Raw genomic sequence first — 12,811 nt, forward strand, 5'->3', positions numbered from 1 at the left:
CCTTTACCATTATGTAATGCCCTTCTTTGTCTTTTTTTATGTTTGTTGGTTTACAGTCTGTTTTATCAGACTAGGATTGCATCCCCTGCTGTTTGTTTGTTTGTTTTCCACTTGCTTGGTAAATATTCCTCCATCCCTTTATTTTGAGCCTATATGTGTCTTTGCACATGAGATGGGTCTCTCGAATACAGCACACCAATGGGTCTTGACTCTTTATCCAATTTGCCAGTCTGTGTTTTTAATTGGGGCATTTAGTCTATTTACATTTAAGGTTAATATTGTCATCTATTAATTTGATCTTGTCATCATGATACTAGCTGGTTATTTTGCCCATTAGTCGATGCTGTTTCTTCATAGTGTCATTGGTCTTTATATTTTTGCAGTGGCTGGTACCGGTTTTCCTTTACATATTTATTGCTTCCTTCAGGAGCTGTTGTAAGGCAAGCCTGATGACAAAATCCCTCAGCATTTCCTTGTCTGTAAAGGATTTTATTTCTCCTTCACTTATGAAGCTTTTTGGTTGGATATGAAATTCTGGGTTGAAAATGCTTTTCTTTTGAGAATGTTGAATATTGGCCCCCACTCTCTTCTGGCTTGTAGGGTTTCTGCAGAGAGCTCTGCTATTATTCTGCTGGGCTTCCCTTTGTAGGTAACCTGACCTTTCTCTCTGGCTGCCCTTACCATTTTTTCCTTCATTTCAACCTTGGAGAATCTGAAGATTATGTGTTCTTGGGGTTGCTCTTCCCGAGGAGTATTTTAGTGCTATTCTCTGTATTTGCTGAGTTTGAATGTTGGCCTGTCATGCTAGGTTAGGGGATGTTCTCCTGGATAAAATCCTGAAGTGTGTTTTCCATTTTGGTTCCATTCTCCCCGTCACTTCCGGGTACACCAATCAGTCGTAGGTTTGGTCTTTTCACATAGTCCCACATTTTTTGGAGGCTTTGCTCATTCCTTTTTCATTCTTTTTTGTCTAATCTTGTCTTCATGCCTTGTTTCAGTAAGTTGATCTTCAGTCTCTGTTATCCTTTCTTCAACTTCATCGATTCGGCTATTGATATTTGTGTATGCTTCATGAAATTCTCGTGTTGTTTTTTCAACTCCATTGGGTCATTTATGTTCCTCTCTAAACTGGTTATTCTTGTTAGCAGTTCCTGTAACCTTTTATCAAGGTTCTTAGCTTCCTTGCATTGGGTTAGGACATGCTCCTTTAGCTCAGAGGAGTTCGTTATTACCCACCTTCTGAAGCCTACTTCTGTCAATTCGTCAGTCTCACTCTGTCCAGTTTTGTGTCTTTGCTGGAGAGGAGTTGGAATCATTTGGAGAAGAGGCATTTTGATTTTCAGAATTTTCAGCACTTTTGCACTGGTTTTTCCTCATCTTCATGGATTTATCTACCTTTGATCTTTGAGGCTGATGGCCTTTGGATGGCATTTTTGTGTGGGGGTCCTTTATGTTGATGTTGATGTTGATGTTTTTGTTTTCTGTTTGTTAGTTTTTCTTCTAACAGTAAGGCCCCTCTGCTGCAGGTCTGTTGCAGTTTATTGGAGGTCCACTCCAGGCCCTGTTTGCCTGGGTATCACCAGTGGAGGCTCCACAACAGCAAAGATGGCTGCCTGCTCCTTCCTCTGGAAGCTTCGTCCTAGAGGGGCACCATCCTGATACCACCCAGAGCTCTCTTGTATGAGGTGTCTGTCGACTCATGTTGGGAGTTCTCTCCCAGTCAGAAGGCACGGGGGTCAGTGACCCACTTGAGGAGGCAGTCTGTCCCTTAGCAGAGCTGGTGCACTGTGCTCAGAGAATCCCTTTTGTCAGGATCAGCTGCTCTCTTTAGAGCCAGCAGGCAGGAATGATTAAATCTGCTGAAGCTGCACCCACAGCTGCCCTTTCCCCCAGGGGCTCTGTCCCAGGGAGATGGGAGTTTATCTGTAAGCCCCTGACTGGGGCTGTTACCCTTCCTTCAGTGATGCCCTTCCCAGTGAGGAGGAATCTAGAGAAGCAGTCTGGCCACAGCTGCTTCGGTGCACTGTGGTGAGTTCTGCCCAGTCTAAACCTTCCAGCCTCCTTAGCACTGTCAGTGGAAAACGCCTACTAAAGCCTCAGTAATGGCAGATGCCCCGCCCCTACCAAGCTTGATCTTCCCCAGTCGGCTTCAGACTGCTGTGCTGGCAGCGAGAATTTCAAGCCAGTGATTCCTAGCTTGCTGGGCTCCGTGGGAGAGGGACCTGCTGAGAGAGACCACCTGACTCCCTGGCTTCAGCCTCCTTTGCAGGGGAGTGAACGGTTCTGTCTCACTGGGGTTCCGGGCACCACTGGGGTATGAAAAAAACTCCTGCAGCTAGCTCAGTGTCTGCCCAAACAGCTGCCCAGTTTTGTGCTTGTAACCCAGGGTCCTGGTGGTACAGGCACATGAGGGAACCTCCTGATTTGCAGATTGCAAAAACTGTGGGGAAAGCATAGTGATCTGGCCGGGTAGCATAGCCCTCATGGCTTTGCTTGGCTGGGGGAGGGAGGTCCCCTGGCTTCTCGTAATGCCCCACCCTGCTTCTACTCACCCTCTGTGGGTTGGACTCACTGCCTAACCAGTGCCAATGTGATGAACTGGGTACCTCAGTTGGAAATGCAGAAATCGCCCTCCTTCTGTGATGGTGTCACTGGGAGCTGCAGACCGGAGCTGTTCCTATTCGGCCGTCTTTGGATCATGTCCTAATAACAGTATTTTATAATAGTTTGTTTACCCGCTTTTCTCCCCTCACTAGACTGTGAACTTCTCATATTAATTTTTGTATCTCTAGAATCTAGGCCATTAGCATTTAAAATGTGTTCAATAAATAGCAAGTGAGTGAATTGTTAGAAATGAAAAAAATAAGTGTTTGACAATTCTGTAAAAGGATTACTCACAAGTGAAGTAGAACCTAAGAACATAGGAGTGAGAGAAAAGGACTACGTCGGAAAGTATCACAATTTTTTCTAAGGAGTCATAGATATTTTAAGTATTTTTTCTTAGCTAATTGGGGAAAAAAATCTTGAGAATTTATTATCTTTCAAAACAATTATAACTCTCATCATTATTTGAACACTGTGTTTAAAAATCCCAGTATTTTGGTGTTAGAAGCTGATCATTCTCTATAGCATCCTAATTTGTAATTTTAGTTTACAATTGACATTATTTCAGTTAACAAGACATCTTAGATATTGAAATATTGGTTAAGTTGTTGAAAATTCCTTCAGTAACTATCAGGTAAGTAAAAAACCATTGTCAGTTGGTCTTTGTTTCTACACATGTGCATGCACATACAAATGCACATTTCTTTTTTAAAACCACAAATTTGCCTTTGTATTAATATTCTCAATAACATTATATTTAAGCATGTTACATTAAATCTTGGGAAATAGTGAAATTTTTTTTCTTTTCATTTCAGAAAATAGAGAATCCTGATGAACTGGCAGAACTTATAAATATGAATCTTGCACAACTTTGCTCACTTTTGATGGCTTTGTGGGGACAGTTTCTGGAAGTTATAACGCTACACGAAGAACTAAGAATATTATTAGCACAAGAGCACCATACTTTGAGGGTAAGTTAAAGAGAAGGGATTTTAGAGCATTTTAATGAGTATTATTTACCTGTAGAAAATTTTTATGAAAACAAACCTGATTTTTACCTATATATTGATAAATCAGAAAAGAGACATTTATCATAATGTTATTGTTTGACTTCCAAAATTAATAATAGAATGGAACAATACAGTTACTCATATGACCTATTTCAATCACAATCCCCGCTGCTAAGAAAAACCACCTAAAAGTAAGTAAAATAGGAAAATATATGATACAGAATAGAATAGGAACCTAAGAATAGGAATTAATAGCCAAGCCTCATTAGGGACAGGAATCAGGAACTAGAGAGCTATCTCAAACTTGTATCTCCCTCTTCTCCTTTTCCTTCCCTTCTTCTATTACTGACCTAATATAGGAATGTGTATTATTAACTTAGCAGGATGGAGGGGGCAGTCCACACATTACACATATATGTTTACTATAGACCTAGTATGGACATTATGCAGGTATTTCTATGTAATTTTATTGTATAGCATCTCAAGAGGTTTTACATGTTAAATAACTGACTATCTTTCCATCTTGTTTCCTTATATACTCTGCATGCACCCTGATTTTACTTTACGTACTAGGAGTTCCTCCAAACATCATTAATATTTTTCCTTTTTTAAAAAAATTTTCTTAATTATAAAACATAACACATAAAGTCAGAAAATGCATAAAACAGGCACATTTTATCAAGTAATTAAAGCATACACCCTTTCAGTTATTATCCAGATCAAGAAGTAGAACACTTTCAACACTACAGATATTCTCTCTGTGTCTTTTCCAATTACCATATCCTTCCTAATACTTAGAAGTAATCACTATACTGTCTTTTGTGATGATGAGTTCCTTCTGTTTTAGTTTTATCACCTATGTATGCACACTAAATAGTAGAGGTTGTTTCCACCTGTTATTGAATTCTATATAGATGAAATTGTACAGTAGTATTCTTCTCTATCTTGCTTTTTCACTCAAGACATTAGGTTATTAATCCATCTTTTTTGACAGTACCTGTAGATTGTTCATTATCATTGCTGTAATATATCTCCATTTGAATATACCCACATTTATTTATCCATTCTACTGTTGGTAGATTCTTGGATTACTTCTAACTTGTGGCTATTACAAACCAAGCTGCTATGAACATTCTTATGTATATGTCCTGGCATACCAGTTTCTCTGAAATACTTACCTGTGAGGGAAATTGCTGAGTCATAGGTTATGCATAACTTCAATTTTACTAGCTAATGTGACAGTTTTCAGAGTTGTACCAATTTTTACTCCCACCAGCACAGTTTGTTACTCCACACACTCTCCAACTCTTGATACTGGCAAGCTTTTTAAACTTTGCCAAACTGATGGATGTGAAATGGTATATTATTGTGGCTTTAATTTGCATTTCTCTGATTACCCATGCAGTTGAGCACTGCTTTGTGTGATTATTGGTTATGTAGGTTTGCTCCGTATGAAGTGCCTATTCTAATGTTTTCCCATTTCTAATAAGATTACTTTTTTCTTCTTTGTTTCTGATACTTTTCTGTGTCCTTTGTTATGTGTTTTTACTAATAGGTCCTCTCTCATTTCATGGTTTGTTGTTTTCATTGACTTTATATTGTTTTTTAATGAACTGGAGGTCTTAAGTTTAGAATAGAAGGAAACTAAGAGAAAGGCCAGACATGGACATAGCCATTTTTGGACATAACATATGTGGATCAGTGTAAAAGATGGAGATTTTTCAATAAATGATGTTTGAGACAATTGGGTATCCATGTGGTAAATATTAAATAAAATTCAGTTCCAAGTGGATTGAAGATTTAAATGTGAAAGGCAAAACTGTAAAGCTTCTAAAGTATGATCAGAAACTTACAGAAGACTTTAAAAAGTTGGCCAGGAGCAGTGGCTCACACCTGTAATCCCAGCACTTTGGGAGGCCAAGGCAGGTGGATCACCTGAGGTCAGGAGTTCAAGACCAGCCTGGCCAATGTAGTGAAACCCCATCTCTACTAAAAATACAAAAATTATCCAGGTGTGGTGGCAAGTGCCTGTAATCCCAACTACTTGGAAGGCTGAGGCAGGTGGTCGAGTGGAGGTTGCAGTGAGCTGAGATCACACCACTGCACTCCAGCCTGGGCAACAAGAGTGAAACTCCATCTCAAAAAAAAAGGTGGTGCAGAGTACTTCTATATAATTTTCATCAGAATCACAAATTAGCATTTTGGCACATTTGCTTTATCATTGCCTGTTTTTTGTAGGTAGATACACGTATAAATATATGCATACATATATACTTACATACATTGTTTTTCCTGAACAATATGATAATTATAGACATAGTATTCTTTTATCATTAAATACTTCAGCATATATATCCTAAGAATAAGGACATTCTCTTAAGTTAACCAATACACTGATCTTTAGAAAATTTTATATTGATACAATATTGATATTTAATGTATGGCCCATATTTAAGTTTTACCAATCATCTTACTAATGTTTTGCTTAACAACTTTTTCCAAGATCAAATTCAGGAACACATTGAATTCAGTTTTCATGTTCCTTTACTCATTTAATCTGGACTAATTCCTTATCTTTGCATGACCTTGACTTTTTTGAAGAGTATTGGCCAGTAAGTTGTGAACTATTCTTCAGTTTGGGTTTGTATTATATTTCCCAGTGATTAGATTAAGATGATACAGTATTGGGGGGATACTACATTTTTTTTTCAATCAATTTTGGTAAATTATATTTTTGGAGGAGTTTACCCATTCTGAGTTTTTTAATTTATAATCAAGTAATTCATAGTATCCTTCAATTATCTTTTTAATATCTACAATATCTAATGTTTTCTAGTTTCATTCCTGATTTTATTCTAGTTTCTAGTTGTTTGTGCCTTCACTCTTTTTTTCTTGATTGTCTCACCAGAAGTTTGTTATTTTATTTGTCTTTTCGAAAAAACAATTTTTGGTGGTGTTAATTTTCTCCCTGTGTGTTTTGTTTTGTTTCATTATTTTTGCTATATTGTAGTAAACAGGATCCATGTATCAAATACTGTTGTTTTATAGGATTTTTTCTTAGAATTTCTTTATTAAAGGTCAATCCCCTTCTCTAAAGGGCTAAATAAAAAGGATTCTACAATGGATAAAATAGCGTAATCACTGTATTCGACTTACTAATGGTCTGTCATCATCTTAATGTAGCAATTTAGAATGAATAGCATAATGAATGGAATATATTTTTTTCCGCAATTTTCAGGAACATCATTTCTCACTACCAAGATTTTGAACAACAATGAATTATGGTAATAGTATCAGAAAGGTAGCCAATTTTCAGGGTAAATTAAAATGATGTTGATAAGCATTAAAGGATCTCACTGACATTCTTTTTTTGGAAATTTAGGACTCTGACAAGACTTGAAAGACAGTCCACCTCTATAGAGAGGTGAGGTGAATGCCTACCAATAACTCAGGCAAAGTTTTCTTGAAATCAGAATACACAACTAGTGACCCAATTTTCTATGCTGTAAAACAAGAATCAACTTTTTCTGTTAAGGACCAAATGGTAAACATTTTGGGCTTTGGGAGCCACACATCTTTGTCTAAACTACTCAACTCTGTTGTAACATGAAAGCAGCCATGGACGGTATATGAATAAGTGAATGTGGCTGTGTTGCAATAAAGTTTTATTTACAAAAACAAGTGTTGGGCCAGATTTGGTTGTCAGGCTGTAGTTTGCCAACGCCTACATTATAAAGCTAAGAGGAGAGTTGATACCTCTTCCACAAAATAAAAGTCTGTTTGAAGGTTATTTTTAGTGACCAGTAGAAGTAAAGGCCAGTAGGAAGAAATAGTTTTACATGGGAAAGGTAATCTTCAGGGTATTTTTTTCTCTTTTTTTATTTTGTTTTTTCTTTTTTTTTTTTTTTTAACTTTTATGTTTTTATTTAGTTCCTGCAAGGAGACAGGGTATTTTTTTAAAAACTATGTTTTACTAGAGAAAAATATTATAGTTCCATTAAATTGTTCTGTTTGTGTCACCCGAATGGAAGTTCTGGGAAGAGAATGGTTGCAAGGATTAGAGGCAACTTTTATAGCTTGATATTCAATGGGAAAGAAGCTATTCTGGGTGGAATAGCAACAAGAAGGTAAACTTAAAAGAGCAGCTGGTGAACACAACTTTGAGAAGAAGGGACAAAGAAAGGGGACTAAGACAAAAATCAGGTTTGTGGAAAACTAGAATACCAAAGATAAACTTTGGAATTTTACCTAGCGCTTCTCTTTTCTCACCCCATTCCAGATACCAAGATAGGGCCTATTTTGATTGCTAAATGAATCATGGAAGGATAATAAAGACAAAATAAGAAAATGTCCTAATGTTACTCAAGCAGGAATAAGCTTTGCCCTTCCCTGCAGTGTATCACAAAAACTGTGGACATGGTAGCATACTGTGTTACCTGTCTCCCATTTATGCAATTCAAGGGGAACCTTGCTAGTAAAATATCTTGTTCTTCTGAGAATACAGTGCTAAGCCTACAGGAACTGAAGTAGTCTAAAGGTCATTCAGTGTTTGTACAGGGACAGACTTAGCTACAATAAAGTATATAGGCTGTCTATCAAACGAATTCAGAAGCAGCACAATTGAGCGAAGTCACAGAAATAAACCTCTGATATGAAATCTCTCCTTATTGGTGTGAAAGCAAATTATGAAGCAAAGAGTTGGACTAAAAAGAGGAAATGTAAATCCATACTTGAACAATTTAATAAATTAATTATATACTGGTTCAACTATATTATTTAATATTAAGATCCAGTAAGTTCAGGTTTTCAAATTTTTGGCAAATTAAGGCATCCAAACTTGTTGAGCTTCTGTAGTCACATGCTGTACACATTCATGCTACATCATAGAGACTATCGTGTGTGAATAGTTACAGGTGACCCATACTAATTAAAAGATGAAATATATTTATGATAAGTGAATGATGTCTTTGTCATTTCAAACTAAAATGGAATGATCAAGTGGGACAACTTACATAAAAAGCAAAAAAAATCTGAAATCATCCTGAATTTTATGTGTCAAGAACTGTAAAGAATGTTGAGATTTTGCCCTCCTAATTACATGCTAACAAGTTAGCCTACCATAGATTGATTCACGTATAGCAGCAGAAAACATGAGACAAAGGACCTTATTAATGGTAGTATTATCATTTGTTCTCTTTCATTGAGCCCAGATTTCCACAGCTCAACATAAAAAAGGAGAGGTTCACACTAGTGGATTGCAATACAGGAGAAAAATTCTGAGCTTAGGGAGCCAAAATATTTTATAATGGACAGCAAGCTTTATCCACCAATGCTGTAAGTGAACCTGTTCTTTGCTCCAAAGGGAGACATCTCTCTGTTTCCCCAGGCTTTTCCCTAATACGAGCATCCTTGAAAAGATAATTTGTAACAAAGACAGTCAGGATTTCTGCTCACAAGCCTTTCAGAAATGCAAGAGACACATGAAGAATTGTCTCTCAACAGTATGTCTTATAGAGAACTTGCTTTCATTGCAGTTTATTTCCTCAATAATTTTACTGATCTTTATTGCTAGTGCTTCCAAAGATACCTCTTGTTGTGTTATAATGCTTCCCATTATAACATCAGAGATGCCATATTTAATATTGATTGTAACTTGTGTCTGGAATTATAAGTCCAATATTAGGGAGATAATATATTTAGTTTGCAGATCAGAGAGCCAGATTTTGTGCTTTGTGCTAGCATTGCTGCGCTAACCAAACTTTTGTTAGGGTTAGTGGAGTCAGACAAAGTAACTGTTGAGTTCACATTCTTTCAGAGACATGTTAACCATCAGCTTGTATAAATCTTTAGTTCTATCATGCCAAATGTTTATAAATAAAGATCCTGAAGCCAAATACATAGGGTTGCCAGATGAAATGCAGAATGCCCAGTTAAATTTGGATTTCAGGTAAACAGCAAATGATATTTCAATATAAGTATATCTGGCACAACCCTATCAAATAGCGTACTAAAGCATCAAAGGGTTTAACTGTGTTTTACATATTTCTGTATGTGAAGTATTAATATATCTTAGATACAGAAAGAATTCCTTGCTCAAGAAGAAAACAAATTTTAAGCTTATTCTTGTGTGGAAGCAGGGCCTTTTGGAAACATATGGCTTTACTTAAAATGCGTGCACTTTTATGGTTCTAACCTAGAGCAAAAAAAATCCAAGTTGATATGGTGACTCTGCTATTCAGTTACTTAGTATTCTGTAATATTGCTCATTTAAATTCATCACATTAACATGTCTTTCCTGGCTGGGCACAGTGGCTCACACTTGTAATCCCAGCACTTTGGAAGGTGGAGGTGGGAGGATCACTTGAGGCTGGGAGTTTACAACCAGCCTGGGCAACATAGTGAGATCTTGTCTCTATTAAAAAAAAAAATTATGTCTTTCCTTGAACTATAAAATGGAACTCTGCTTCTATGAGGTTAGCCTCTTTTATTCTTTGACTAACTTCTCTCCCACCTTGCAGTTGCCTGTTTATGTTTTTGATTTCATAGCAACATGTTTGTTACTAATGCTTTATTGAAATTACAGTGATTCTTCCAGGACCACTGCCTGTAAGCCCAAGGATTCATCTAAAAATTGAAAGGAGACCTTCATAGATGGATAGACTATATTGTGCTCTTGGTTTTGTTTGTTTTTCCCACAAAATGTTTATGGAAGGACCATAGTAATTTATTTATATTTTTACTTAATAAACATGTGTATAGCACTTATTATCTGTGTAAAGCACTAATTGCTTTATAAATGTTAACTCATTTAATCATCAGTCCAATCTCATGAAGTAAATATTTTGTCATTCCCATTTTATAAAAGAAATATTGAGGTTATAGAAAGGTGAAATAACTTAGCCAAAGTTGCATGACTTGTACATGGTAGTGACTGGATGGGAACCCAGGCAGTGGATGCAAACCTGATATTTCCACATTTCATCTCTTTGCCATGAATTTGCAAAGTATCAAAAATGAAGTAAATTAAGACTTCAAACAAAATAGTAGTATAAACTTATAACATTAGAGTACCGTTTATTATGATGCTGGTTTGCTATACTGTTTATATTTTACAAGCAAAAAAAAATACAATCTCAAACATAGTTTTCAGTGTCAACTTGGTGGTATAAAATATAGTTTTGCATTTTTTTCCAGTTGAATTTAAAGAGAACATGCCATTTGCTGCATTCACTGGAATTAATCATAAAAAAATACTGTAGAACACGATAAGTATGCTGCCGATGGTCTAATAGCTAGGAAATCAAAACGTTTATTGACCGCACCACCAAAGTAGAAGATTCAAAGGCATAGATGTTATGTAATATGATATATATAGGTAACTGTTTCCTAATATTTAATTTTGTTGGGGGGGGGCGGGTGGGGATAACAAATTTTGAGGGTAACAGATTTTACGTAACACAAATTAACCATTAACAATTTTAATGTATACAATTCAGTGGCATTTAATATAGTCACAGTGTTGTGTAACCATCACCTCTGTCTTATTCCAAGACATTTTCATCACTCCAAAAGGAAACCCTATACACATTAAGGAATCACTCCCATGTCCCCTTTCCCCATTCCCTGGCAACTGCTAGTCTCATTTACTGATCTTGGAAGTTTCATATAAATGTAATCATACAACATTTTGTATCTGGTTTATTTCCCTTAGAATAATGTACCAAGTTTCATCCATGTTTTACATGTATCCATATAGTGATTTATTTTTGTAGCAGAATTCCATTGTATGGATATACTACATTATTTTATCTGTTTGTCATTGATAGACATTTAAGTTCTTTCTACCTATTGACTACTATGAATAGTTGCGGATATGAAAGTTTGTATACAAATATTTGTTTGAATATCTGTTTTTAGTTATTTGGGGTATATACCTAGGAGTGGAATTGCTGAGTCATATGGTAATTCTATGTTTAACTTTTTGAGAAGCATCCAAACTGTTTTCCACAGCAGTTGCACCACCTTACATTCCCACCAGCAATGTACAAGAATTCTAATTTTTTCATATACTCACAAACACTTGTTATATTCTGCTTTTTGTTTTGGGGTTTTTATCATGGCCAACCTAGTAAGAGTGAGATGGTATTTTCATTGTAGCTTTGATTTGCAGTACCCTAATGACTAGTGACCTTGGACACCTTTTCATATGCTTATTGACCATTTGTGTATCTCCTTTGGAGAAATGTATATTCAGGTCCTTTCCCCATATTTTAATTGGGTTGTTTGTCTTTTTGTTGTTGAGTTTTAGTTATTTATATATTCTGGTAACTAGGCCCTTAACTGATACATAATTTGCAAATGTTTTCTTCTATTCTATGAGTTGCTTTTTAACTCTCTTGATAATGTTCTTTGGTGCACAGGACATCAGGGCAGCAGGAAAAATCTTAAATTTATTTTTCCCCCAGTAAAAGAAATCCTGTAAATTAAGATAAATATATTCAGCAGTTATCATCATGATAAAAAATTTTAAAGATATAATGTAATCCTTGAGAGAAAGTATTGTGCTTATATCTGCTACTAATACAGTTTTCTTGGAATAATTATTACATGCAATGGAAAAAATCCACATGGTAAGGGGGAGAGAAAAGTATTTCTAATCTCAATTTAATTAGTGTATATCTATGTTACCATAGATTCTCATGCCTGATATCAGGATATATTTGATTTTTTAAAAAATTGAGAGTCCTCAGAGAGGCTAAAGCCCAGAAACTTTATATTCAGGAGATCTAGGTTGTATAAACACTTATACAGTCTTGTGTTACTTAATGATTAGGATACTTTCTGGAAAATGCTTTGTTAGGTGATTTCATCATTGTATGAACATCATAGAATATACTATAGAACATCATAGAATATACTACCCAAAGCTAGATAGTATGGTCTGCTACACACCTAAACTAGATAATACAGCCTGTTACTCCTACGCTACAAACCTGTACGGCATGTGACTGTACTGAATACTGTGTTGTAACACAGTGATATTTGTGTATCTAAGCCTACCTAAACATAGAAAAAGTACAGTAAAAATATGGCATTGTAATTTTAGGGGAGACCTTCCTATATGCGATCCATCATTGTCTTAAACGTCATTTTGTGGAGCATGACTATATGAACTTATTGAATTATCATTATAACAT

The 12,811-nt window shown here is 36.0% G+C and overlaps 1 protein-coding gene across 23 annotated transcripts in view; it reads left to right on the forward strand.

Moving 5' to 3' along the window:
• FAM135A (family with sequence similarity 135 member A) overlaps window positions 1–12,811 on the forward strand; it is a 153,676-nt gene that overhangs the window by 92,139 nt on the left and 48,726 nt on the right. For all 23 annotated transcript variants that reach the window (NM_001133932.2, XM_054556975.2, XM_054556980.2 and 20 more), the window contains 1 exon segment: window positions 3,420–3,575. In NM_001133932.2, the coding sequence (NP_001127404.1) occupies window positions 3,420–3,575 (156 nt within the window).

Source organism: Pongo abelii, chromosome 5 (genome assembly GCF_028885655.2).
Source record: "Pongo abelii isolate AG06213 chromosome 5, NHGRI_mPonAbe1-v2.0_pri, whole genome shotgun sequence".
NCBI classification, from domain to species: Eukaryota; Metazoa; Chordata; class Mammalia; order Primates; family Hominidae; genus Pongo; species Pongo abelii.